General features: G+C 35.7%; 3 protein-coding genes across 3 annotated transcripts; all 3 read right to left on the reverse strand.

The window, feature by feature from the left end:
* Positions 1-969: 969 nt before the first annotated feature.
* On the reverse strand, positions 970-2,064 carry LOC150100833 (innexin inx2-like). Its single transcript, XM_090401915.1, has one exon. The coding sequence runs from the start codon at positions 2,062-2,064 to the stop codon at positions 970-972; it is 1,095 nt and encodes a 364-aa protein (XP_090258041.1).
* Positions 2,065-10,197: 8,133 nt separating this feature from the next.
* LOC150100834 (innexin inx2-like) lies at positions 10,198-11,634 on the reverse strand. Its single transcript, XM_090402067.1, has one exon. It carries the CDS (start codon positions 11,563-11,565, stop codon positions 10,396-10,398), a length of 1,170 nt encoding a protein of 389 aa, XP_090258193.1. The 5' UTR covers positions 11,566-11,634; the 3' UTR covers positions 10,198-10,395.
* A 7,980-nt stretch (positions 11,635-19,614) lies between these two features.
* LOC150100835 (innexin shaking-B-like) lies at positions 19,615-20,691 on the reverse strand. The gene has a single exon (XM_090401916.1). It carries the CDS (start codon positions 20,689-20,691, stop codon positions 19,615-19,617), a length of 1,077 nt encoding a protein of 358 aa, XP_090258042.1.
* Positions 20,692-27,971: the final 7,280 nt, after the last annotated feature.

Here is a 27,971-nt window from a genome sequence, read left to right on the forward strand (position 1 = left end):
TTCCAAAAACTTTGTAAGTAGCCATGAACAACTTAATCACGTTGCAATTTTGTGCATAAAATGATTTGGCTAAGTGAGTTGATTTTACTGACATTATTGGTGAATTTACTTCGACAAAAGCTAGAAAATATACTTTGAAGTAATTTTGAATATTATTATTAGTTTGTATTATGTATATGTTGGGAGTTTCTTAAATAAATATTACTTTTGTGTTATCATTTAAACTAATTGATCCTAAACCCTGTAGACTGTATAGCAATGCGTTGTTCGTAACCTGAGCGACAGGTAGGGCGCCCGCCATAAATCCTGGCCTGGGGGGGGGCTCTTTAGGATGTGGGTGCCATGGTAGAATGTACTGCAACCACAAATTCATTTGGAATATTGCCCGAAATATTACACATTAAGCAATAACTTGGAATGAAACTAAGAGCCTCTTTATCTTAGTCTGTTTTGATGAAGTTCTTTGGACAGGAAATTTCTGGGTTCAAATCCCGTCTAGATGCGAAGAACATTTATCAGGGTTTTCATTTGAAGTTGGGTTAGCTGTTCTTGACTGGAGGGAGGGATAGAATTCATCTTGCAATACTATACAATATCCCCAAATATCATTCAACTTTGTTTTACTATCAGTTTATCGGTCTACCGATCTGCAAATCGAATTATGTGTTTATCATATTGTAAAGACTATAAAAATCAAGCAGGTATCAGTAGTAAACGTTTCACCAAAAATTCGCTATTATACCAGAACGAAGAGAAAAGAGACTCCAAAAAGATTTTGTTTAGAACATTTATTAAATAAAGGATAGCAATGCGTCGCAACATAAAAGCAGAAAATTATTTGACAATGTAATTATATATATTTGAAACTTATTTGAAACAAAAGTTTATTGAGTTTTCAAAAAGTAGCTATATAAATACGACCAAGATGCAGGTTTGAATAATCAGCTGACTGACATATAAACAGTAATATTATTCATTACTTTCTCTACGCTCCTCTGGGTAAAGATAAAAGTAGAATTCTCCAATGCAGTCTTTAAAGTGAAGACAGTCCATGTTTTTAGCTAGCATATATAAAATAAACCAGTCTCCTATTGCAGTTTTGCGATATACTCGATATAAGATTTTCTTATCTACAGAATCCGCACATAAATGAAGGAGATAATATCGCGTATAAGGTATGAGAATGATGGCTAAACGGTAGATAAGGTTCATGCCGGTTATTAATGTAAGGACTGCAAACCAGAACCACAAGAATATGTAAATTTTCGAATTCATTACATTACCAGAGAGGAAACACATTGTATTCGACTGTTCTATTTCGCCTGAAGGTCCGGCCGAATAAAATTCACATTTTCCGAAAAGTGGAAACACTTTGATTACTGGATCCAAATCTGTAATATTATTTCTGGCATATGCTACCACCTGTGCACCAAACTGGAAAAATTCAAACTCCAAAAACCTTCTGATAATATACATCTGTCCAAAAACGTTCACAAAGTTTAAAACTTCACAGCACAGATGAGCAGTGAAATAAAAGAAATGACTCCCCCAGGTACAGCGTAAATATTCCACTAGAAGAACTTTGTTGACAACTTTTTTTTCGGCAGCCATTATGGGGCAGCTAAAACCCAGTACAAGAATTTCCAGTAATCCACCTTCCCACATCTTCCATAGATAAAACGGAACGTGGAACATGATGCCTTGAATAAACAAGATAAATGGAACCCACTGATAATACGTGTGGTATATACGGATTTCGTTGATAACTTCCTGTTGAATTCCTGGATATGGAATTTCTTTACCAACAACCTTATACCAAGCTGCTGGTTGACTATATGTTGTGAACACAAGGCAGTATCTGTTAAGCAGGTCACTTGGAATTCTTGGCACACGAAGACAGTCGATAGGCAATCCAAAATACTGATGACCGCTCACGGTGACGCTGAATACGATTAGAAGTATGAAGGTCAGTTGGTAATGGAGTTTAAACACTACATTGCATTTGGATACAGAATCTAAATGGGTAAATTCGTGTAGTAGGCGAAATTCTTCCACTAATGGCATGTTGGAGCAAGAACTGCAACTCTTCTGGCGTTTACTTTCGGATCATTATTTATTCCTAGAGAAAAACAAAATAAAGAACAGAAACAAAGAAAACGTTTTGAGGAATAACCAAATGCAAACTATCTTGCTCTGGATCTCTCCAGACAGATTTAATTTATTCAAATTTTTGTATGTAATTACAGGTAATCTCATCCCTACTAACATATTTTGAAATAAAAAAGGAGCTAAATCGGTCCTGCAGAGCTAATCCATAATTAAATTTCTTCGTACTAAGCAATTCTTCTACATTTTTAAGATTTTTTAAAAATTCATTAAAGTGCTTCATTGCTAAAAAAATCTGAAAATGCTAGGAAGCTGCTCTGATTGTTTCCATAACGTGATATTACTATCCACACCTCACGCTCTGAACTGTAATATTTTTAAAGAAAATATCGTTATATATCTCATGAAAATTAACATAAATGAACTCATTCTCAAGGTAAAGTAAAATGGCACATGTCCAACGTTTGGCTAGCTTTTTTTTTTATGTCAACAAACTCATTAAAGAATTTTTTTTTTTTTTTATACTAAAACAAAAGAGCCAAAAGGCTTCAGTTCGGCGATGCAAAATTTATAAAAATCAAGTGGATATTAAAGTCAGCATTATTTCATAGCCAAATGCAGAAACTATGAAAGTTTCGTATGAAATTTGACCAAAGAGCTTACGGCATTGACGAGTATTTACGAGTTGCCCTATCCGAACCTCATAGGTGGCACGATCGCTAGCCCAAGCGTCCGTATATTCGCCTCCTATTGGTCCATTCTGATAAGGTTTCACTGGCCTGACGGCTGTATCAAACTGGTTGGTTTTCGTCAGAGACCTTAGGAGAGCATTTTGGATCTTTTTTTTTTTTTTTTTGGTTCTTTTAGCTTTTAGAAGCTTTTTGGCTCTTTATTTTAGTAAATACTTTTACGCACAGACAGAGAATTCGCTTACAAAAAATACACCTCTCTGACGTTTCAAGGTCCTTAGTACTGAAAGGGAGTTTTTGCTCTCTTAAAGTCTCTGACGAAAACCAACCAATTTGAAACAGCTGTCAGGCCAGTGAAACATCAAAATGGACCGATAGGAGGTGAATATACGGACGCTTGGGCTAGCGATCGTGCTACTTATAAGGTCCGGCTAGGGCACTCGTAAATGCCGGCCGACGAGTGTATTCCCGTAAGCTCTCTGGTCAAATTTCATACTAAACTTTCATAGTTTATGTATTCGGCTTTGAAATAATGCTGGCTTTAATATCCTCTTGATTTTTATAAACGCATTAAACAAAAGTCGCCTTCATTGCATTGCAGTTGGTAGCAACGATGCCCTCTTTGGTTTGGAAACATAAGCGAGATTTCCATCGCAGTACTAGAGGAACATTTATAAGCACTTATTTCGTTTGTTTTAATGGAAACAACCATTCATCAGAAAGAACAGAGTAATTAAATAAGTTCAATGCATATAGTTCAAACAAATTTATTCTAGAGCAAATAAAATTTTATTCTACAATAGGATGGGAAAAAAAACATCAAAATATTCTTGTCTATCGACACCATTCATTATCACAGGAAGAGAAATGTGGTTTGCTTAATTTTGATACTAAAATGATTCAATTTAAATCTAAACTGAAATAACAGATGAAATTTTAATAAAGATTTTAGCTACTGAATATTATTGAAATCTGTTCGGCCAGAGCAGCGTTGTTATAACTGCGAGGATGGACAGACAACCGACAGAATTGCGAAACGCATCTAAAAATTCTATACCAGGAATGTTTTTTTTTTAATTTTTTTTTCTTAAATTACGACCAAAGCAGCTAAAAGACCAATGTATTATTCCCCTAGATTTCGTGTTTTCGGGATGAAAAACTTAATTTCAGAGAGGAAAAACTTTTCCACGTCCGTATAAGCCCAACGAACTCACCTTCAGTTGAAAAGTCCTTATAATGTTTTTTTTCATCATATAGAGAATTCCAAAATTAGATTATCCATTCAGGAAAGGATAATGAAACTTTCATTATAAAGCCATGAGCAGATTCCAAGAGGGTCCCGTCAGGCAAACCAATTAATATCGATGGTGGAAATTATAACCTGAATATAAAGCAAGTGATATATTTTCTCCAAAAACGAAAAACGGTACATTCATCTCAAATCTCTTTACAATTTTTTTTTTTAAATGTTGTTAAGAGATTTTGAGATGAATTTCATCGTCGTTGGTGTAAGACCATTGCTCCATTTATTGTAGGCCTTGAAAAAGTTCCATGTTAGCAAGTTAAAAAGTTCCTAGAGCAAGGTTTACAGATTATGTAAAAACTAAATAAAGGTACAAAAAAGGTACAGAAAGAAAAAAAAAAAACGTACAAAGTTAAAAATAAAATAATGCTTATTCCCCCCCCCCCCTCCAAAGCAAAGTTTACTTTAATAAATTTGCTTTTTTTTGTAATGTAAATCCCACCCACGAAAGCTTGTTTAGCATATAGCACACAAGTATCAGTACTGTGGGTGTGCTAAGAGCTAAGAAACCCTGACTTTTTTTTTCTTCATGTTGACCATACATGAGAGGTTAGTTAATCAACCTATAGAATATTAGTATTAGTAGTGGGTTGAGAAAGGAGAAACTTGTTTACATTTGCTTTAAAAGTCTGTATATATTGTCCCTTGGAAAACACATAAGGGGAGAATACTTCCACAATACAGTAGGGAAGAAGGAAGAGGAAAAGAAACTTGTTCTGGGGGTTTCAAGGTGTGCTGCGAAGGGATGTTGGGTGGCAGATGCATGTGTTCATCAGACTTGGTACTGAGGGGAGGAATTATTGATGCTATTTCAGATGAATATTTGCCATGGAAATATTCATTGAATACACATATTGCGGAAACCAAACGCCTGTGCGAAAATGGGAGGAGTGAGTTGGTAAGAGATGGGTTATTAATAAATCTAATTGCGCTCCTCTGTATTGAGCCAAGCATTTTGAGGGAGCTCTTAGGGGCCACACTTCAAATGTGAGAGTAGTATTCGATAGCTGGGTGGATATGCGATTTGTATAAGGTTAATATCTGTTTAGAGGTGAAGTAACGTCTTGAGCGAAAGAGAAATCCTAGTTTTTTAGAAGCTGAGGATGAAATGGTTGTGATGTATTTAGGCCAGGGGAGGCTCGATGTCAAGGTGATTCCAAGAAAGAGAAATCTCATCTTGTCTGGAAATTTGAGTGTTGTCAAAAATAATACTGGCAGAAATTATTTATTTTATTTTATTTATTTATTTATTTTTATTGTTGTTGTTGTTGTGAGAAATAAGACATAACTGGGTTTTACTAGCATTGAAATTGACGAGGTTATCTGAAACCCATAGTCACGGAGACTGCCCCCACTTGGCACTTATAATGCCAAACTACTCTTGTATCGGAGTGGTTGTGTAAGCGTTGTTACATGGGGGAGGAGACGAACACTAGACTGTGATCGGAATTACTCATGGGACTCACTACATTCACTGTGTATTTGGAAGGATCACTCGTGAGGAAGAAATCTAGGGTGTTTGGGGAGTGGTTTGGGTTATCTGCTATTCTGGTTGACATGTGAATAATTTTTGTAAGGTTGTTGGTGATGGCTTAGAGATCAGAATTGAGGGCAGTGGGTGGTCGGTGTTCTGTAAATTTAGTTGAGCTATGTAGACTAAGGTTTATCAAATGAAAGAGAGGAGTGTAATGTGTCGTGATCTGCAAAAACTGTGTATTAGGTTGGAGGTCAACTGAAGTAGGTCATTGATATACAGAAGGAAGAGGGTTGGTGAGAGAATAGAACCTCGTGGAACCCCGGCATTAGTTGAATGGTGAGAGGATAAGGAACCATCCACCATCACATATAGTATGCGTCCAGACAAGCTGGCAATCCAACCAAAGAAGTCCGGAGACCAAATGGCGGAATTTTGCTTAGTAAGCCTTTCTGACAGACCCAGTCAAAAGCTTTGGAGATATCAAGTGCAACCTTGGGATTCACCAAAATTCTCCATGGCATTTGTCCATAGGTAATATATATGTTAGAAGATCTCCTGTTGATCGGCATCGACGGAATCCATTCTGGTGGTCGTTTATTAGCTGGATACCTTCGAGATAGTGTGGAGATGAGAGACTTGATGGTTCCCTCCATTACTTTAAATAGTACTGAGGTGAGTCAGATAAGACAAGAGTTTGATGGCAGTGATTTGCCACTCTTCTTCAGAATGGGATGAACATAGGCCAATTTCCAGATGTGGGATAAATACCAGTGGAGTAAGAGAGCACATACAAGCGACATAAAATAGGAGTCAGTTCTGATGTACAAACCTTCGGAACAATTGGAGGAATGCCATCAGATTCAGTATATTTTTTTGTGACTAATTTGGACATTTTTCTTATCTCTTTCTGGAGAAAGGATATAGGGGAATTTACTATGGTTAGTTATGGGGGAAAAGTGCGAAGCCAGAAGATTGGCTATTTATGTGGGTGATGATGCAATAGAGCTATCTGAGTATGATAAGGGTGGGAATAATGTTGGACAAAGTTATGACCAATTGCTTTGGCAAGAGAACTAGAAGGCTCACCTGCCATTTGGACAATACTAAAGGTGGATGGAGTTCCTGATGTAAGCGAATTGTGGTATGCTTGATTTTTTTTTTATTTTTTATTATTTGTACAGCTTTGGTACATCTTTTGGAGAACCATAGCTTAGTTAGGAGATGGCAGTTCAGAGTAGTGCAGGGGAATGTATGTTTCCATGCTAGTAAGGATTATTTCAATGATACGTTCCGGCCTTCCAATTCATATGTATGGATCGGAAGGCCGGGATGAATAGTCCAACCATGAGAATGAGGCATAGAAGTCACGGAGACTGCCCCCACTTGGCACTTATAATGCCAAACTACTCTTGTATCGGAGTGGTTGTGTAAGCGTTGTTACATGGGGGAGGAGACGAACACTAGACTGTGATCGGAATTACTCATGGGACTCACTACATTCACTGTGTATTTGGAAGGATCACTCGTGAGGAAGAAATCTAGGGTGTTTGGGGAGTGGTTTGGGTTATCTGCTATTCTGGTTGACATGTGAATAATTTTTGTAAGGTTGTTGGTGATGGCAAATGTTTCAGCATCTCTGCCTACTGGATCTGTACAACTGGAAGAGGAAAACCAGCTGGTGTTGTAGACATTAAAATCTCCTAGGAGGATGATTTCGATGTTGGGAAAGTGCGAGAACTGGAGAAAATCAATTTCTAAGGAGAGGAAATTAAAGAGCTGAGAGTAGTTGGTGGCATGAGGGGAATGATAGAGACAGCAAATGAATTTGACCGCAGACGACACCCTTGAGTCGAAAGGAGTTAAAAGGTGTGCAGTTTGGAAGGTTGCAGATGTAGCAGTGGATATTATTACGGTTGGAATTGAGGGCCACGGATGTTGGTGAAGTGGATATGCAAGGCTCTCTGGGACATATATTTGACCGCAAGTGTTTTGCACATTTTCTATGCAGTGCCTGCAAACTGGTCTCCGTGGTGGCTAGTAGTGGAGCACTTGATTTCTGCACTATTTTTCTTGTTTGTAGTCAATGACCCAACTGTTGTCTCATTTTGGCGACGTCTTTGTTCTCTTTTTCTGCGCGTCAATTAGGTCAGGTCGAGCACGTATGCACGATCGGAGGAAAGTGTCCTTAAATTTCTTAATAATCGCTATTATTATTATTAGTTTAGATGCACTTATCAGCTTGCCGCAAGTTACTTTCAAGAGGCGTGGAAAGTTCGTTCAGTCCTTTCTTTTATTTATGGGTCCGAAATGATGGCACCTAACGATATTTCTAGACATGGTAGAATGTTATTACGTTTCCTAATAGCATTCGTATATGGTGATACCACTGCAAACTGGCCTGCCCACCCTAATAAATGTTTAAAATGACCTGAAGTGTTTGATTTTCCGTCGAAGTACACTAAGTACGAATCAATAGCGCTGTAGCTATGGAGGTGCTAAACCGAAAATAGGAATAAAAATAGAATATCTCAATATCGCATATATTTGCAATGGCGAATCTATAGAATAGTTTATGTATTTTAGCATAAACTATTAGTGAAAAAAAAAGCAATTAAATAAGGAAATACATATAGAAAAAGTAAGAATGGTGTGGTGAGAAGCCAGTTGAATGAATTGATATGGAATAAGAGAGGAATGAGACAAAAGACCAACCGATATATAAGACAACGTTCAAACTAATTTAAACCTAAGGATTGGTAAGTTGAGTTAGCAATAACACAGTTGATCAATTCAGTTTTTTAAATTCATATTTTTAACACTTTATTGTGCAAGAAAAGTGTACTTGAGAGTCTTGGAAGACAGGTCATAACTTCCACTGAGTATACAGAAATGGAACTGCGCACAGCACACATTTGAGGCTAAGCTATTCTATACCAAAAATAAGCCACGTCCTATTCTCTTTTTGTCAGTGGCACCAAATTAGATAAAGAAAAATCCGAAACCTTTGAAAGTTAGGTTTTGTTTAGTTGGAATTACAGCAGAAGCAAATAAGGTTATATAGCAATATATTATGTTTATGAATTGACGCCTTTTCTACTCGGTTTGAGTTTGACTGTTGTTGTTGTCGTGTGGAGTACCCCCCCAATTTTCCTCAACCGTCCCTTAAGACTGGTTGAGCCCTCCAATGAGGGATTTCAAGTATTTTATGACTGTAGATCCGTGTGTGTTCACGGGCCGGTTTGCCTGTTCTGAGGGACGAAAATCCCGAGTTGGCGGGTGAAAAAAAAAAAAAAAAAAACCTGATTCCAATCAGCGATCATAGTCAACGCATTTGCCAACACAAGCAGCCACAATCAAATCACGACACCGCACTCGCTATGCTACCGAATAATTGTGCTAGTTAAAATACCGAGTAATATGGAAGTTAAAAGAAACTAACCAAATAAGTCTCTCTTTCTCTCTCTCTTAAACAACAGCAATTAAAAGGTTTACTTCTCATGCAAAAATGACAATAGTAGAAAACGGTAGATTGGAGGAAACAGATCACACATAACGTATCGAAATCGTATGAGAAATCTGATATTTACACAATATTCGATAACATAATGATAGCGAAAGCATAATCTTCATTTTAGAGCTTCTCTTTTGCTGATCTGTTGTGCTAGATGCATACTCGTCCGTATCTTTCTTTCTTTGTTTTCTCTTTTTAATTCGTGAAAGCATTAAATTTTGAAATGCATGATAAAATGGTGATAAGATTTTGTATGAGACCAACAGGGTCTTATAGTTATTGGATATACTTATTAATGAGCATAATTTGTAAAAAGGAATGCCATATTACTGAATTATAAGTAATGATATATTAAAACATTTTGAGTTTGTGGATTGAACTATCGGAAGTAAACATGCAGTAGTTCGAAAACAAAATTTGTAAGCCATTATAATACACATTTAAGTGTCTTTATGATTTTCTATTCATTTAATCGCAACCGTTCACGGGATAAGGTGGTCAGCCCTATGCCTATATCTGTAGAAGCGTTGAGTTCTCAAGGGCGGTTTGCCTGCTTGCAGGATGAAAAACCCTAGATAAACTGAGGAAAAAAACCTGCAGTTCACTCCCGGCTAACTTGGCTATATCTGAGAAAGATCCTTAAGCTCCTCACGTCGGCAATGGGAATCGAACCCAGGACACTCTTTTCGCAGGCAGATGGTTGCGAAGCGCATAGCCACTCGGCTAACCACGCTGACTAATACGTATTGAAATATTTTAAATTTGAAAGACAATTATAAAGAATTGAAAGAAATAAGAAAGTCAGTAAGAGATATTAGCTTGTTTCTAGTTGGTATATGCCATCCTCAGAAAGCAAACAAGGAAAACGAAGGTTGAGCTGATATTAGATAACGTATATTGTATATTCGATAATTATCCTTATATTATCACTAATTATCCTTGTATTTCAATAAGGATAATTAGTGATTTCTGGAAAGAGAAGATATTAGGTACTAAATAGCAGGCGTATTAATAATCGAATTAATAAAAACGTGGACAAAACAATGTAGACATGAGCAACTTAGTAATTATTTAATTTTTGGACATGGAATTTACACAAAAATATTTTGAGAACACACAAAAAAAGTGCTGTTGTTAGTTCAGTTTGGTATGAATTTTAATTTCCAATTAAATATAATGTGGCATTGTTAGAAATCATCATAAATCACATTCTTAGTTCCTTGCAGTCCATGTATTGATTTAGTCATGGATCTCGAATACAGTAAAATAACATTCACATTAATTCCATAAACAAGTATATATTTTAAAGTTAACTTTCTGATTGTTTTCTTGATGCTAATTTTTCTATTTCTATTTTCTTGGCTGCTGCTTCTTGCTTCTTGATGCTGTTTTTTTTAGGTGAAGGAGCTGATGACATCTTTCGTTCTTCCAAGATCGTAATCAAAGCATGAATACAATCTCTGTAATGAATAGCATCCAGGTTTCTAGCTAACAAATACAATAAGAACCAATCCCCATAACTGGCCTTTTTGCATATCGCTTTAATTTCATATCTAGGTACTATAAATGCATGCGTATACAAGAGAATGTACCTAAGATGCCAAAATAGGACAATGAGTATATTGTAGAAAACAGAACAGGTAGTGATGAAAGCCAGTATAACGAACCAGAACCACAAAAAGATGTAAATTTTTTCGTTTAAAATGTTTATTGAAAGCAAACACAGGGTAGCTGTGCTTTTAATGCTACCTGCAAAACCAAACTGATAAAAAGTGCATTTGGCTATACGAGGAAAAAGCATCATCATGGGATCTATGAAACGCAATTTAAATCTCAAGTAGCGTATTACAGCGGGACCAAAGGTTACAAAGTCATAATGTAAGAAGATATTAACAAGGAAAAACTGGCCAATAACATTAACTAAATTCAAAACTTCATGTAAAAGGTAGTATTTTGAATAAAGCCCATGCTTAGTCCAGTGTGCCTTCAAGTATTCTAGAAGCAGAGCTAAGTTAGTACTTTTTGTATGTTCATCCAAAATAGGAATGTTAAGTTCCAATACCAAATTTTCTATTCGTTTTCCTTCCCACAGTATCCAGAAATAGCGAGGTAAATAGAACATAATAGCTTGCAAAAACAGAACAAAGTGTACCCATTGATAGTACGTATGATATATATCTTGGCTAGGATCTGGTGAATGTCCAGTACCTGGATAGCGACCATCATCAGTGACATTCCAGGTTGATGGAGATGAGAAAGTGGAGCGGGCCCAACAGAAAGAATTCAAAAGTTCGTAAGGAACGTCCTCTGAAGGTAAACAGTTGATAGGATCTCCAATATACTGTCGGCTAGTTGTCATAATACTAAAGATGAGCAGTAGAAGAGCTGTGAACTTGTAGTGGAGCGAACAGAAAGCGCTGTCAATCCGAGCGCCCTTCTTGAAGATCACAGGAATCAGAAACTTAAACACAAAAAACATGGTAGAAGATAACTGTTCACAATATCTTTTAATAACACCGAGTGAAAAATGCTTGGCGATAATGGTCAGAAAGGAAAACAGAGCTGGAAAAAAATAAAAGACAATTAACTTTTGAAAAGAATTTATATTTTATAGAATACAATGAAAAGAAACAGACTGAACAAAATTGAAAAATAAAATAAATTATACAGATGCATAACGCAATTGCTTTTGCATAAATGAATCTAACAGATTACATAAGTCAAACTAAACAGCAACTGTTATTATAACTTCCAAATTTTGTTGGAAGTTATAATAAGAGACGGATGAAGAACTCGCGGAATTCGCGTAATACTAGTACTTATTACTAGGCCTACATCCAGATTTCTTTCAGCAAAAGAAACAATAATATGAATTCACTAACACACAGCACAGGATAATTCAAACTAATTATATTCGGTGGATATGCAGTTCATTAGTTATTAGCGAAACATTTCCAAAGAGGAAAAGGATGGTAGATGATCCGTATAATTCTAGGAGTATGGTACTCTGCTATTCAGGGTTTAAAAAAAAAAAAAAACTAAGAAGCTAACGTCAGTAACGAATGAGTAGTGTACTCATCGGACATACTTAGAAAGACATTTTTTAACATTATAATTTGAATTAATTGCGGAATAGTCACTTGGAAGAGCACTTTGGACACTTCGGAAACCTCCAAGAGTTTATTACGTAAGTTGCAGTACCTATCTCAGATAATAATAACAATAATAATATAATCACACAAAACAGCCTCAACAGGACTCCAAGAAGCGTTACAAGCGATCTATTAGAACCTACAGTCTACTGCATAGGGAAAGAGAAAAGTATATCATACTACGAAAACCCGTGCTCAGATTTCAACTCAAGCACACATATGTCAAAGAAAGAGTGGAACTACGCACCTATAAATTCAGGCGCTTGTTTAACTGTCATTAAAGTCTATTTTATGTGATTCTGATTGAGAAAGTTAAATGAATGTAGTGCTTACTTATTTCTTGTTTCGTGTTTCTTCCAGTAGCGAGTAATTTATTCCCTTTTTCATAACTGAAAAACTTATTATTTCACTCTGTTTTCTTGGCTTGAACATGAGCTACTGATATTAGTGTTCGGCCACACTTTACTCTACTAACGTACTATGCCAGCAAAGAATTAGCAACAGAGAGCAAAAATCCCTTCGCTGTTAGAGGGAGTTGACAAAGTCCACATGCCATTCATTCCTCCAGTCTTTCGTGAAAGTCAGAGGAAATGGAAAAAAATGGAAAACCGTTACTTCTTGGCATGAACAGCAAAACTAAATAAAGTTAGCTTATATTTTGTTCTTAAATGAAATTAAACTTTGACTTTGAACAAATGCAAAGAATGGTAGAAGGCAACGAAATAGAGTTCGAGAAAGCCCTTAAGTAGTATTTTGTCATTAATCTTAATAACAAGATATATTATCAGCAGTGAATGAAATAACTCAAACAACAATTAAATACAAAGATGAAGCTGAAAACATTTCTTGCTTCAATAAGAGTTACATAATTTAATGGTTAAATCGTTAATTTAATTAAACCAGGATGATACCAAGAATATCATAAAAGAAATAATACAGATATCAGAAAACTCAAAATCGGAATTACAAAAATGAAAAATATGAATAACAGAGAACTTTTAATCGAATCTAAAGAAAAGAAAATAAAGACAGTGATCTACTACATAACGACATATCAAAAGAATACAAGAACACACTAACAGCAAACCCAATGAAGTTAAGCACCGTGCAAGTAAAATATCTCTTGTTGTCAGAGTGTACATGGAGACTAACATAAAATACGACTTATGAAAACTGAGCAAAATATCGCGGATTCACTAAAAATCGTGGCTCAATGGATAGTACTGTCTAATTGTGTTTCTGCTTTAACGAGAGCACGAATGACAGAGTAAAATAATCCAGAAGTTTATAGCTTTCACATTATTAAATAACTTATAATAATTTAAGGCCTAGCGACTATATTATGACAATTAATTCGAAATTACAAAAGCGAAAACGGAATCATGTTAACGGCGGCACTGATATTCAATCCTTTGAAAACAGCAATGAAAGCAGTTTCATTGATTTAATAATAGTAGATGATTATTAGACTTGACAAGAAATTATATTCTTGTTTGAATCCTTCATCCAAGTGTATATTGTATATTGCTATGCATTATGGGAGGGTTAGCTACCCAGACCTTTTCGACTTCCTATTAAATTTAGATAGGGAAGTCATTTCCTTAACTCTGAGTAATCTAAAAGATCACTCTAAACTCACTGAGAGATCTCCGAAAGGACGACTCTAAATTCAATATTGCTGACCTGAATCACTCCAGGATATACAGCGGTGATTCCATCCAGTAATGGGGTTTTCTTCAAAAACTAGGTGATCCTTCAGATCATTCTAACCTCAGTGAGTGATTCGAAGGATCACCTAAAGCATTACTCACAATCAGTGCAGGATACTGGGCGGTGGTTCCATCAGACAATATCCGAAAACTCGAATAAAATAATCATTTGCTATTGATATAAAGTTTTTTGCTTGGTTACAAAGGATATTATACTTGCCAAGAAATTATAATCTTGTTTTAATCCTTCACGAAAGAGTAAGCACAGAAGCATGTTCATGCTAGGCTACTTCTACATAGAGGGCTGTTGACTTCACATTAGTTGTGTTATTATCCCATACTGCAAAATATACTGAGGCAATTGATTTGAAGTCAACAGTCGTTAAGGTACGTCACGTACAAATTTTGCTTACGGTTGGGTAAAAGATTAAATCAAGAATGTAGTCTCTTGTTAAGTATAATATACTTTGTAACCATGGGAAAAAAAAACCTTTGTGCCAATAGTAAATGATTCTTTTATTCGAGATTTCTGCATGGAAATTGAGAAAGATGAAAGATGTTGTTGTCTAATTCATATATTAAATTTCATCATTAGCCACAAAATTTCAATGTAATTCACGAGTCAAAATACTGCCACAGCTTCGAGTGTATCACTAAGAAAATCAAGCTCAACCAGATTGCAAAAAGCAGTGAAATGAGAATTTGTAAACTTGATCTTAAGGATAATTCCATTTTTACTAACAAACAATTGCACATGTACAGGAAGATATAGCCTTTATCGCCTCTGAACTTCGTTCTGTTTGAAAAAAAAAAAAAAATTCCGTGATCAAACACTCAAAACATAAAGTTAAAGATCGATGACAATAAATCTTGGTGGGATGAAGAATAACAGAATATTAGAAGAAGAATATCAGTTTTAAGAAAACGCACTTACATTATTAAATAACTTATAATAATCACGATTAAAGGCCTAGCGATAAATTAATATATACCATATTATGATAATTAATCCGAAATTACAAAAGCGAAAACGGAATCATGGTAAAAATTCTAATGTTTCGACTTCGTATAATCCTTGGTTAGCAGCAGACAAAAATGAAAAAGCACTCATGTTATCAATTATACATATATAAAAACCGAAGTCGTTATACTAAAAAAAAAAATAATAATTTAGCAGAAATTGCATTTTTCATGAAGAATTAATTTTTTCCTCATGATCACGAGACTAAGAAATTCACAAAATATGTAGACAAAGTATTTCAAAAGATTTCCTCTTTTTTACATTTAGTCTTAAGTCGAATGAAATATCAATATTAAAATCCACAAACCATGGAATGACGAAGACGGGATAACTAGCGACATGCGTGTAAGAACGCTTATTGAATTCCATGAATTCCAGATGACCGTCTAGAATGAATGCTTGAATAGAGAACATTTTTCTTTTCCTGAATTAAAGTTTATTATCATTCCGATAATTAAACCCAGAAAAGAAGATATGAAGAAGTCATTAAATAGAGACAATTAGTCTTATGAATGGTACTAGTGTGCATTATATTTATTCAAGAGGGTTATTAAATCGTAATCAGTATGCATTTATACATCCTGGTCGACTATTGTGGGCGCTGTCATGAAAGTTAAAAAATTCACAAGAAACATTTTTTTAAAAATTATATATATATATATATATATATATACATATAATATTCATCAAAGCTTGATTTGCTTCCTCAGTCTTAAGAAAAGGCTGGTTATATTCCACTAATTCGGGCCCTACCCAAGGGCCTATGAGTTGTGGAAATACTTTCTGAAAATGAAAGCTGTGCCGAACAAAGCGGCCTTTTGCAGCTGCCCAATTTTTAATCCATCTAACTCGAGTGCTTCTAGATGTTTTTTCAATGTTTTAGGGATGGCACCCTGTGTTCAAGGCGCTTTCGATGCTGCATGATGGCCGACCATAATTAATCAGTTAAGGGGATTCGATGGTTAAAAAGTAGTATTAAACATAACAAATGGCTATTTTAAAGATGGAGTGGAAGCCATGATAATGGAAAGCACATCTACACCAAATAAGTCAAACGAGGAGGAATATTCATTGTGATTATTTCGATTTCCCTACACGACTGAAACAATACTTAAAGCTTTTGCAGATAGTATAATGATCGTGATTAGAGGACGCGATGGCTTACAATTAGAACAACGGCAAAGAACAGAACTGTAAAATTTCAGAATGGACACGCAAGAGGAAAGTAGCTTAACAGGATAAAGACTAAAAATGCTTCGTGTTTCACAAAAGCCATCAAAATAACCAATTATGGTTTTCTTACACTGAGAAGTCAGTGAGACTATTTGGTAGTAATTATTAATGACAAATTCAATTTTAAAAAACACGTCTCGCTCGTGGGTGAGGTGACAAAAGCTAAAAGCTTTTGTCAACCACAAGCGAAACATCTAGCGCAAATAGCAAGTAATAACTGCAGTTGGCCTATGAACGGTGAAGATGATAAACGGAGTAGCCATTTTTCTATGTTACACCAGCTTGAAAAGAAGCAATGAAACACTAAGAACACCCAGCATAAGCTTAACAGAGTCCAAACATTATAGTAAACATTTATAATCAGAGGATTATACGACAATATTTTTGAGACAGTTTGTCTTATTGCTAGTTTAACACTTATTTGTTTGAAAAAGCAAGAAGTCCGCCTTAAACAGGAAATTACATTGGAAAGATACAAAGGAAATGCCAACACTGATTCAATACTGTACTAAGTGGACGTTATAACCCATCCACTGTGGACTATAAACAAGCATATGACAATATACATTGAAATACACAATAGGGTGCAGGAACTTTTTCAGAAGGCCACAAAAAGTATATAAAATATGATACGAGTATGTAATGACCACACCTTCTGTAAGGTACATTTCCGATGGGAACCTTCATTAAGTTTTGAAATACTGGTAAATTCTAGGCTTCGCCAGGGAGATGCTCTCTCTCGCTGACCCCATTCAACTCCGGCATTGGAAAAAGTCATTAGAGGAATAAATGAACAAATGAGGGTAAAAAAAATGAATAAAATGAACGGGAAGAACATTTCTAATGATAGCATTATCCTTGGAGATTCTGTTCAGAATGTTATATAACCTAAATAATTTAATTAAAACAAGTGAGTCTATTATACTTGTCATAACCCAGGAAACGAATGTCCGTTTCAAGTACCCATCATGACAATCCAATTTGGTTGTTGATAATTACATCTTTGAGCAAGTGGATAATTTTAACTATCTAGAAGTCAACAGTAACAACTACAATAATATGCATCAAGAGTATTACTGATATTAGTGCCGAAGAATATACACAAAGAGAGAAATTAAGCCAATTGTAAAATATCCTGGATATTTTACAATATTACAACTCCTGAAATCCAGAATATTATCAAGAAAATGGAGACGGCTTAATGGAGAAAAAACTCCATTAAGCCATCTTAAGTTTAGGTTGGTAACGACAGTTACTAACCCACAGTTGTAAGACGTAGTCAACAACAAACGGAAATAATAGTAAATTATCACATTTGAAAGAAAAGTACTGAGAAAAACAATTGGACCATCTTACAATCAACACTGGTATGAATGAAGACATAATGAAGAATTACAAAACCTGGTCTATGGTTCAATCATTTATAAAAAAGTAAGAGAATCGAATGGTTGATCACGTCTGGAGAGCAGCTGATCAGTTAATCAAACAAGTATTTACAAGTAACACTGGCAAGAATTAACTCGCATGAAGCACGATAGACGGATGTGAAATGAAAATTTTAAAACAGCTGAATGAACACGTTACACCAGATGCAATCTTTCACAAACGCAGATTGAGAAACCCAGCGATGGCAGCATTAGACCTAAGTGGTCCATTAAGCAGTTGAGAAAGAGAAGAGTGCCAGTGTAGCTCGGTGGAAATAGAGTTTCTACAGCGCTAAGGCGCCCGAAGAAACAGCCACATAAGTTCTTATCGAGACGACGACGACGACGACTAGAGAAACCTTTTTGTAAGCATTTTTTCTGCCGGTTCTCGAGTCGCTCGATCTTTGGTAAGGAAAAATAGGGTCTCCCGCTAAAATCTCTCTCTCTCTCTCTCTCTCTCTCTCTCTCTGAAACATTTTGATTCACTGATAGCTTGGGTTCACTATCCAAGTAGCGAAATAGCGTCATCGGCCGAGGAATGAGCGAAGAGATTCGCAACAAACATAGCCTTCATACGCGTGTGGTATTATTTGCTCGATATAAAAAAGCACGGTCTACACACTAATCATTAAGAGTGCAATATGATCATATTTAAGTACTTTTCTGTTTTTATTAATTTTTTATTAAACCAAATTGCAATGAACCACTGGCTAAAATCCCTGTGCTAGCGTCTGGTCACAAGCAGCTCCATTCCTCAAATTATTATCTATAAGTTGTTTTGTATTCAAATTACTTATTTTTCTCTTCATAGTGGTTTTTGAGTAAACTATATTGAATCCACAATAGTTTTTTTTATAGTCTTGAGTTTTCGTATTATCGCACCTTAAGAGAGCACTCAGATAAGGTTGTCGCGAAAGTGTGACTTGGGAAAACGTTATTCTAGAATAGTGTTTCTCATCAGTGTAGGCGGGGGCCCACTAGTGGGCAGCTTGACTTTCCTAGTAAGTCGTGAGAAAACTTTATTAACACACACACACACATTAATCTTAGTTTGTACTTTTTCAAATACAGTTTAGAATGGAATCCTATTAATTAAAAAAAAAGTTCTTTTATACAATTCGTTTAAGCAATATTTTGCCACACGCGAGTGTATAGTGGTACATAAAATAAGCCACTGTGTCGCCATGGTACGCTGAGAAATCCTTTCCTAATTCCCCCCCACCCCCACACACATACTTAATTTTCCACTGAAAAATAAAAAGGCCGTGTATGTTATGCCAAAGGCAAAGGTAAGGTAAAGGATGAGCTTCTAAGTTACATGTTTTGTCAAGTAGTGGGGCCGTGGGCAGACAAGTTTAAGAAACACTGCTCTAGAGAAAGCATATCGAGCTCTTCTGAGTAAAGGCGTAGTAGAGTAACATTTTCATGCTATTCCAGTACCCAGAAATAAATTATGAATAGTCTGATCAAAATTAATCATATAAAAACTTGCAGAAGAACTGTCTAACTTCGTGGGAAAAAGAAGAATGGAGAAAGAAAAAAAAAACGGGTCAACAACAAATATATATATATATATATATATATATATATATATATTTGTATCATTAATTGAAATAATATTCCCATCAGAACATTATTTCAATTAAAAAAAAAAGGGAAAAAAAGAGAAAAATTTGATCGAAATGCAAATCTTCCTATTCCTCAGAAATTTTAAAATTCCCAATGTACAGCTTGATAAAAGTAAATATAAACATATATTAAGATAAATATATCAATTTTTATTTAGAACATTTTTTTTCATTTCTAATTACACAAATAAATTACTGTGGCAACATCACGGAGAGTATAAACCTCTTAACATTTCACAGGCATATCTATACATTACATATTATCACCATTATTATGTAAGCTGTTGCATGTATAATAATAATAATAATTAATACGATGCAGCACTCAATCAGTTCATGAAATAATAGAACTGCATCTCACTTAAGCAACTTTTTCCTTTTCCTTAGGGTACATATGAGAGTACAACTCATTAATACAGTCACTGTAGAGTACGGCATGCATATTTTTAGCTAGCATATAAAGAAGAAACCAATCTCCAAGAGCAGCTCTGCGACATACGTCATGCAGGAGTCGTTGATCTGAAAATCCAACACGAAGAAAAAGAAGCAAAAACCGGAAACGAGGACTAACAATGATGATTATGCGGTACACAAGAACCATTCCGGACAATATACCCAAAATTACAAACCAGTACCAGAGAAATATGTAAATCTTAGAATTCAGATTATTGACAGCAAGAAGACAAAACGTATCGAACTTTTGGATTTCTCCCGTCTCTCCATATACGTAAAAATAGCACTTGGTAATTAGAGGGAAGAATTCAATGAGTGGATTTAAGTCGGTTATGTTTCTCTTGTTTATGAAAATACCGAACGTAAAATAATTTTTACCTAGAAACAATTGTATTAAATACATTTGCACAAAAACGTTCAAGAAATTTAAACATTCACAAAATAGATATGAAGAGACATAAAAAAAGTGGCTTCCCCAAGTACAGCGTAAATATTCGACGATGACTGCTTTGTTCTTAGCTTTCTTCTCTAGAGTCAAAAGGCATTTTTGTGGTACAAGGAAGTTCAGCAAATCACCTTCCCAAATATTCCATAGAAAGCAGGGAGTATAGAACAAGATAGCTTGAATAAGTAAGAAAAAGCCTACCCACTGATAATATTCGTGGTATGTGCGGGTAACGTTTTCACTTGTTTTCGAAATTCCTGGGTAGGGTATGTTTAATCCTACGCGTTGATTCCAAGCTACTGGGACAGTGTGAGTGGTCAAAATAAGACAGTACTGGTTAACAAATTTTGGTTGCAGTCTTACAGGCATACACTGGATTGGAGATGCAAGAATTTCAAAAAACTGAAAACTAGACACAATGATGCTGAACAAAATTAACATTCCAAAAGTTATTTCACAGTGGAAAGCAAATACGTGATTGTACTTTATGATACTAGTTCTCCTGAAGAAGTTCGTAAGAAGAACAATCATTTCTTCCATATTGACGCTGGATCATGAACTGTTATTAGTTACAAAGATTCAATCAATACGATGATATCTCTCCTGAAATTAAAAAAAGGAAAAAATGAAAAAAAAAATGTTTTGGGTGACATATTTCTTTGTAATTATTTTAAGTGAACTGGTTTTAGACTTTATTTAGGCAATAACAGATTCTAATGTTGAAAATGACAATGTAAATAACAGACCACAAAAATTAAGAATATAATTCTTAATTTTTCTTTTTAGATATTTGCATCATATGAGAAAGACAAATGCAACGAATTATATTGTAAGGCTCACTGTCAGTGTACACTTCAAATTTCGAAATTTACAGTTAAGCCCTTTTGCAAGTAGGAGCATACTTTTTGTAATTTAGGAGAAAACATAAATTCTGTTTTCTCCTAAATTTTCAACATACTTGTAACACTCTCGCTGCTCCCTGGTGTCTCATCATGGGAGGAGACAAAACCTTCCTCATTCTCCCGTCTACGAAGCTTCTCAGAATCCAAGAAACAAGTATTTCAGCGTTTGAGTAATGCTGATAGGTATGTGATGTTAATGCTAGTGAACAACAAAATTATTATTATTTATTATTAAGGATATGATATCCAGGATAATTAGCGCACAGCTAACAAATTCAAGATAACTAACTGATTTGCTTATTAACTAAAATATTTCATCTTAAAGGGAAAGGTATCTCTGAAGAATTTATTAATAAGCATAAGTTTAGTAAATTTATATACTAATTATAACTTAATAATAGCACAAACAAATTTCTTCACCTCACAGATAGGTTTGGAGTTGGGTCTGTCTCCCATCCCCAATCGATCATATGAGCAATTAGACTACATTCTGATTATTGCGAATCTGTTAAAAGCTCCCCCAAATTAAACCATCCCTCAAAGTGGCTTCATTCTGAGAACAAAAGCATCCCAAGAAGAAATGAATTTCAGAAAAACCAAAGTTATTTTGTTTTAAAATATGAAAAGTAATTATATGGTGAACATAATCCTCTTCCACATTTACAGGAAAATGTAAATCGTAGCAACAATAACCGATTCTGTAGCAAATATGAAACAAATACATAGTATAAACTTATAAAAATAACAAATTGTACGTAAACTTCATTGCACATAACTCACGAATGTTTTAGGCGAAATAAAATAAAGTGCATATTTCGTCATCATAGTCTTAAGACTAACATTTCGTAGATGTTCTTAATTTAAGAGTGGCGGGACGTCGTCATCACTTAAAATCTCTTGGACATCATTTGTATAATTCTCATTGCATACCTCGGCTGGTTTAGTTATCAAGAAGTCAGTAATAAGACCTTGCTTATTATTGACTGACCAAGTTCAATCCTTCTGCTAATTTCTTTAACTGAATTCTTTAACGGATTCATTACAATCAGAATCTTCGGCCGACTTTTCTCCGCCATTTGGTTCGAAGTCATCTATTAATTGTACTAGTTCCTCTTCATATAAATCTGTTTCCCCATCAATTAATTCATAACTTCGTTTTCAACCATATCGCAAAAATCCTCTAAGTGGCCATTACTATAAAAATTATTTTTTTTACATAAAAAAAAAGCATTACATATTGTATGCAACTCACCAAAAAATAAAGTGCTCAGTTTGAGATTAATACACTCATGATTTTTAATGCGCTTTCCTGGCAGAAAACGAAGACAATTTTCAACAATAAACATTTTATACTGTAAGTAACTGACGTACATGCGTGCGAAAGGTTATTTCCCCTAATATGGAATGAACCTTACGAGAACAGATCTTCAACCTGTTCTCGTAAGAAGAAATTGGTTGATAGACGGAAAAGGGATGATATGATTGAGACATTCAAATTACTGAAGGGTTTTTACAAGATTAATTCAGAGGAATTTTTCAGAACAGGTCTGGTGATGGGAGAACTGGGACCATCCATGGAAACTGAGCAAGAGTGTAGTTAGCAAGGGTGTTAGAACTAGGTTTTTTACTCGGAGAGTGGTGAATGAGTGGAATAAGCTGCCAGAGTTTGTTGTGGGTGCCATGACTGTAAATGTGTTCAAAGCAAAGTATGATAGATACTGTGCGAATGCCGAATAGTTTTTCTTGATATGATGTTTAGGGCCTCCCTCGATGAGTCTAAGGACTCCTTGGAGTTGCCCGTAATAATAATAATAATAATAATAATAATAATAATAATAATAATAATAATAATAACTATGTACATGCGCGATACGAACAGACGCAAATTTAACGAAGATAAAATTTGATTTTCAAGTCGCACGGTGAAAAATATATGAAAAGATAAAGGGTTACTATAATTTGTAGACCGTGTTATATCGAAACCGAGTTGTATAAGTATCGCGTTGAACAAGGGTTGCTACAATTCGTAGAATGCGTTATATCGAAACCACATTGTATAAGTACCGCGTTATACGAGAGTTACCTGTAATTACATTAAATAATCAAAAACAGACAACTCCTCAGAGCTTCATGCAAGCCCTTGCAAATACAGATAATATAACCAACAGCAGATTACTTGACCTAATTAAAGAAGCTCCTAAATTCCAATAAAAAAAGGTTTTGTTGACCCTATGCCAAAGAAATCAAAATGGAAACCAATCAAAAATGGAAAGAGGAATTAGTCGACGGTTAACAACGCTGGAAGTGTACATTATAATGTAGTTTTAACTTTTGAAGATTACATGATCTCATTACTGAGATAAACAGGTCTCTCTCTCTCTCTTTTAATAGATGTTCTATAAAACAGACCCACTGTTAGACGAATCACAGAGGGAGATCGAGATAAGAAAATATACCATTCTTATTACTTTTATTGATTTTTAAAAATACTTTTTATTCAGTAGGCCGAATGGTTAGCCCACCACTCTCTAACCAACAAGCTGCGAATTAGAATCCCGCTTTAGGCATGGATTCGAACCTACTGTAGAGAACAAACATGGGACTTGAATAAGAGTGTTTGGTTGCTAGAGCAGGTTTTCCACATTATGTAATAAAATTAAAAATACAAGATATATGGATATCTAAACTGTTATGACAAACGAATCTTAGACTATTTTACCGTGTGTTTGCATACCTTATCTTTATCTATTTGGATTATATATGTGAAAAATAAACTTTGAAATAAACATAAATTCATCTCAAAATGAAACTGGTCGTGCTGATATTGACAGTTTTGTAGATAACACTCGTTAATAATAGATTAAGCAGAAAAAGCACAAAATTAGCTAAAACTATCAGAATTAGAAACACAAAGATCGATTGGATTAGATATAAATCGCAGTAAGTCTAAAGAATTACATTGGTGTCCAAAACCCAAGGACGAATAATATTTCTGAAGATTACAACTGCAAATTCAGACTAATTACCTTGTGATAATTTGTATAACTGATGATTTCAAGTGGAAAGCGGATACACATTCAAATATTCAAATCGTGCGCAAGGGGTCACGTGGTAGCACTCATCAGGATAAAAGGCAAAACGCTGCGCTAAGCGAACTGTGTGTGAAGAAAGCTCTTTTTCGTGAAAGAATAAAGTTGCGAACTTGGATGCCTTGTAATGTCTCAAAGACATCATTTAGATCAGGGGTCTTCAACGCATGGCCCGCCGGCCATTTTGGAAAAATAACTACTTAACATTAAAACACGATTAAATAAAAAATAATTTCAATGAAGCCCGCGGGCCACTAACTATAGTGCGGTATTTAGAATTGTAAGATGCTTTTCAGATTCGCAAGGAACGCTGTGCATTTGATTTGTACTTTTTTGTGCCGATCGACGATAAGCCAGTGTGTCTCATTTGTCGTGAGTGTCAGTATCAAAAGAATACAATATAAAACGACACTATGAGACAAAGCATACGTCCAATTTCGATCACCTTCAAGGGCGGCTTCGTGTGGAAAAAGTGAACCGTCTCCAAATTGATTTAAAATGCCAGCAGGGTACGTTTAAAAGGCACAGGGAGGAGAGCGAAGCGAGCGTCAAAGTAAGTTATGTAATAGCTGAAAAAAGCGTCAAAATAAAAAACCAAAAGCCTTCTTGGACGGCGAGTTTGTGGAGTGTCTCATCGCTGCTGGGGATATTATGTGCCCAAATAATAAAGAAGTGTTTAAAACACCGAGTTTGTCTGAGGTAATTGTAGCACGACGTGTCTAAGAACTTGCCAATGACATTGAAGGAACTTTAAAAAAACAGTCATCCGAATTTACGTCATATTCACTTGCTCTAGATGAGAGCACAGATGTGAAGGATACAGCACACTTGGCTATCTTTGTCCGTGGCATTGATCAACAATTCAATGTGACAGAAGAACTGCTAGCGCTCATACCTATAAAAGGAACGACGAAAGGCACTGATATTCTTGAAGTCGCTAAGAAAACGCTCCAGCGTTTCGACCTCAGCTTAACCAACCTCGAGGGTGTGGTAACTGATGGTGCCCCCGCTATGGTGGGAAAGAACGAAATATTTGTTGCGCTGCTACGGAAAGAACCGGAACCAGAAGGAAAAGATTTCGTCCATTACCACTGTTTAATCCACCAGGAGAATTTGTGCACGAAAACTATTGGATTTGGAATGTCATGAAAGTTATTGACTGTCGTCAACATTATTAGGACAAGAGGATTGAATCATCGTCAATTCCAAGAGTTTTTGATCCAAGAGTGCGAAGCGGTCAACGGCGATGTGGTTTATTACAGTGATGTGCGTTGGTTGAGCAGAGGGAAGGTTCTTAAAAGAGTCTTTGACTTAAGGAGCGAAATACAGCAGTTCATGCAAACCAAGGGGAATCCGATTGCGGAATTCAACGACAGACTCTGCCTTTGTGACCGATATCTCGCTGCATATGAATGACTTAAATAAAAGCGGCTACAATCCAAAGATCAACTGTTGCACACTCTGTTTGATCACATCCAAGTTTTTGTGGCCAAGCTCAAACTTTGGGAGGAACAACTCGCAAAAAAAAAAAAAAAAAAATAGACTTAACTCATTTTCAGCTTCTCGCCGAGTCCAACTGTTAGTTTCTTGATGAATACGCTACAAAATTAGCCGTGTTGCGAAGTGAGTTCGAAGAGAGATTTAGTGATATTCATAACCAACAGTCTTCTTTAGATTTATTTTCAATACCATTCAGTGTCAATGCTGCCGAAATGCTAGGCTCAGTACAAATGGAGCTACTTGAACTCCAAAACAACTCTTCTTCGAGAGCAAAATTATTATTCAATGCGCGCTTGCTTACATTTTACAAAGACCACATTTCTGACTACATTACTGCTCACATAAGTATGTGCTTAGGAAGCACATACTTATGTGAGCAGTTCTTCTCCAGAATGAAGCATGTGAAATCCAAGACAAGAACTCAGATTACAGACCAACATCTGGAGAATACTCTGGGCATAGCGACTTCCAACATTGATGTCAACATCGACAAGTTGGTTAAGGAAAAACATTGCCAAGTTGCCCATTGACATTGTAAAAAATGAATGTTTTCTTCATTATATTATCTTTTTTCAAGTATTGATTGTATTTACTTATCATGAACCCGACTGCTACCTACGCTCTTAAAGCAATTTGTTTATTTTTATAGGATTTTATCTAAAATATCAAATGCACAGCGTTCCTTGTGAATCTGGAAAGCATCTTACAATTCTAAATACCACAGTATAGCTTAGTGGCCCGCGAGCTTCATTGAAATTTTTAATGCGGCCCGCACTCTCTGAAAGGTTGAAGACCCCTGATCTAATTGATTTCACGCAAAGAAGAATTATTGGAAAGAATGAAGAAAGCCGCAGAATTACTTATATTGCAAGAGAGTTTAGAATCTCACATAGAGTTGTATCCAGGCTCTAAGCAGCGTTTCAAACAAATGGAATGTGTTCCATACGTTTGCTAAGAGGTCACGTTCGCTCTACTACAGAACATGAAGACGGATTTTTTTTGGGTTATAACAGCGAAACGTAATCGACGCCACACAGAAGGTCAGCTTGTGAGTTGGCTTTTCAAGCACAGGTACGCGGATATTTTGAAAAACCGTAGCAAGAAGTCTTGCGAAAAGTAGGCCTATACGCTTGAATGGTTGTAGTCTGCGTCTCTTTATTCACAGCTTATCGTAGAGCACGTTTACAGTAGTTTTATATCCATAAAAATTGAACAAGACATCAAAGGTCTAATGTACTCTTTATACTCTTTATATATGTAGATGAGCGTTGTTTTAGTCTGATCTAAAACAACGCTCTAGACCTGATCTAGCATGAAAATAGTACTGATACTAGGGATAGATACAGCAGTGATGGTGTGAGGCAGCATTATGAGTGGTCATAGTCCCATTATGAAAGGGACTATGAGTGGTGGACGATATTGCAACGAAGTTCTTCAACGTCATGTTCGATTGTTCCGTGGTGCTATAGGGGAAGAATTTATTTTTATGGATGACAATGCTAAGCTACTTCATACACGAGCAGTGGAGATATTTCTGGATACCGAGGATATTAATCGAATCGAATGACCAGCACGCCCCCCAGATCTCAGTCCCACGTTTGGAACGCAATAGGGAAACGCATTGATGCTCGAAATTCCCCTCCAAAAAACGAACAAGGTCTCACGCTTTCTCTCAGGTAGGAATGGGTCAGTTTGCCTCAAGAACTCCCGAATCACTTGGTGCTCTGCATGACACGACATTGTGAGAGCTGCATCACAGTTCGGGTGGACATATTTCATACTGTAAAGTGTCTGTCTGCATAGTTTTCTGTAAGCACTGTACTGTACATTAATTCCTTAGTTATGTCCTTAGGAAATTTGTAACTTTTGCCAAAAACGTATTGCAATTTAATTTGTACGAAAAATGTGTGTGTGTGTGTGTGTGTGTGTGTGTGTGTGTGTGTGTGTGTGTGTGTGTGTGTGTGTGTGTGTGTGTGTGTGTGTGTGTGTGTGTGTGTGTGTGTGTGTGTGTGTGTGTGTGTGTGTGTGTGTGTGTGTGATATAATTTATTAGTATACTGGAAATAAATATGTCTACATTTGTCTATAGTCATGAAATTTTTTTCATATGCTGATAAAAATGTAGTTCGTCCTTAGCTTTTGGGCAACAGTGTATTTACCGTATTTGATTATTACTGTAAAATATCAAATTTTGCAGTAATAATCAAATTCTAGAAACTATTGAAAAATTCTAGCTAATTGAAGAACTCTAGCGCATCATCCTCTCTCCAATCAACAGGCTTCGGGTTAATTTGTAATTGTTTAAGGTGGGAGAGGAATTTCATTGCCCG

The sequence above is a fragment of the Typopeltis vanoorti genome, chromosome 12, assembly GCF_054136105.1.
Source record: "Typopeltis vanoorti isolate ZY-2024b chromosome 12, IOZ_Tvanoo_1.0, whole genome shotgun sequence".
Lineage (NCBI taxonomy): Eukaryota > Metazoa > Arthropoda > Arachnida > Uropygi > Thelyphonidae > Typopeltis > Typopeltis vanoorti.

Excerpts from the sequence above, each read along its gene's own strand:
- LOC150100833 (XM_090401915.1), bottom strand. The coding sequence starts at position 2,064 with ATGCCATTAGTGGAAGAATTTCGCCTACTACACGAATTTACCCATTTA.
- LOC150100834 (XM_090402067.1), bottom strand. The coding sequence starts at position 11,565 with ATGTTTTTTGTGTTTAAGTTTCTGATTCCTGTGATCTTCAAGAAGGGC.
- LOC150100835 (XM_090401916.1), bottom strand. The coding sequence starts at position 20,691 with ATGGAAGAAATGATTGTTCTTCTTACGAACTTCTTCAGGAGAACTAGT.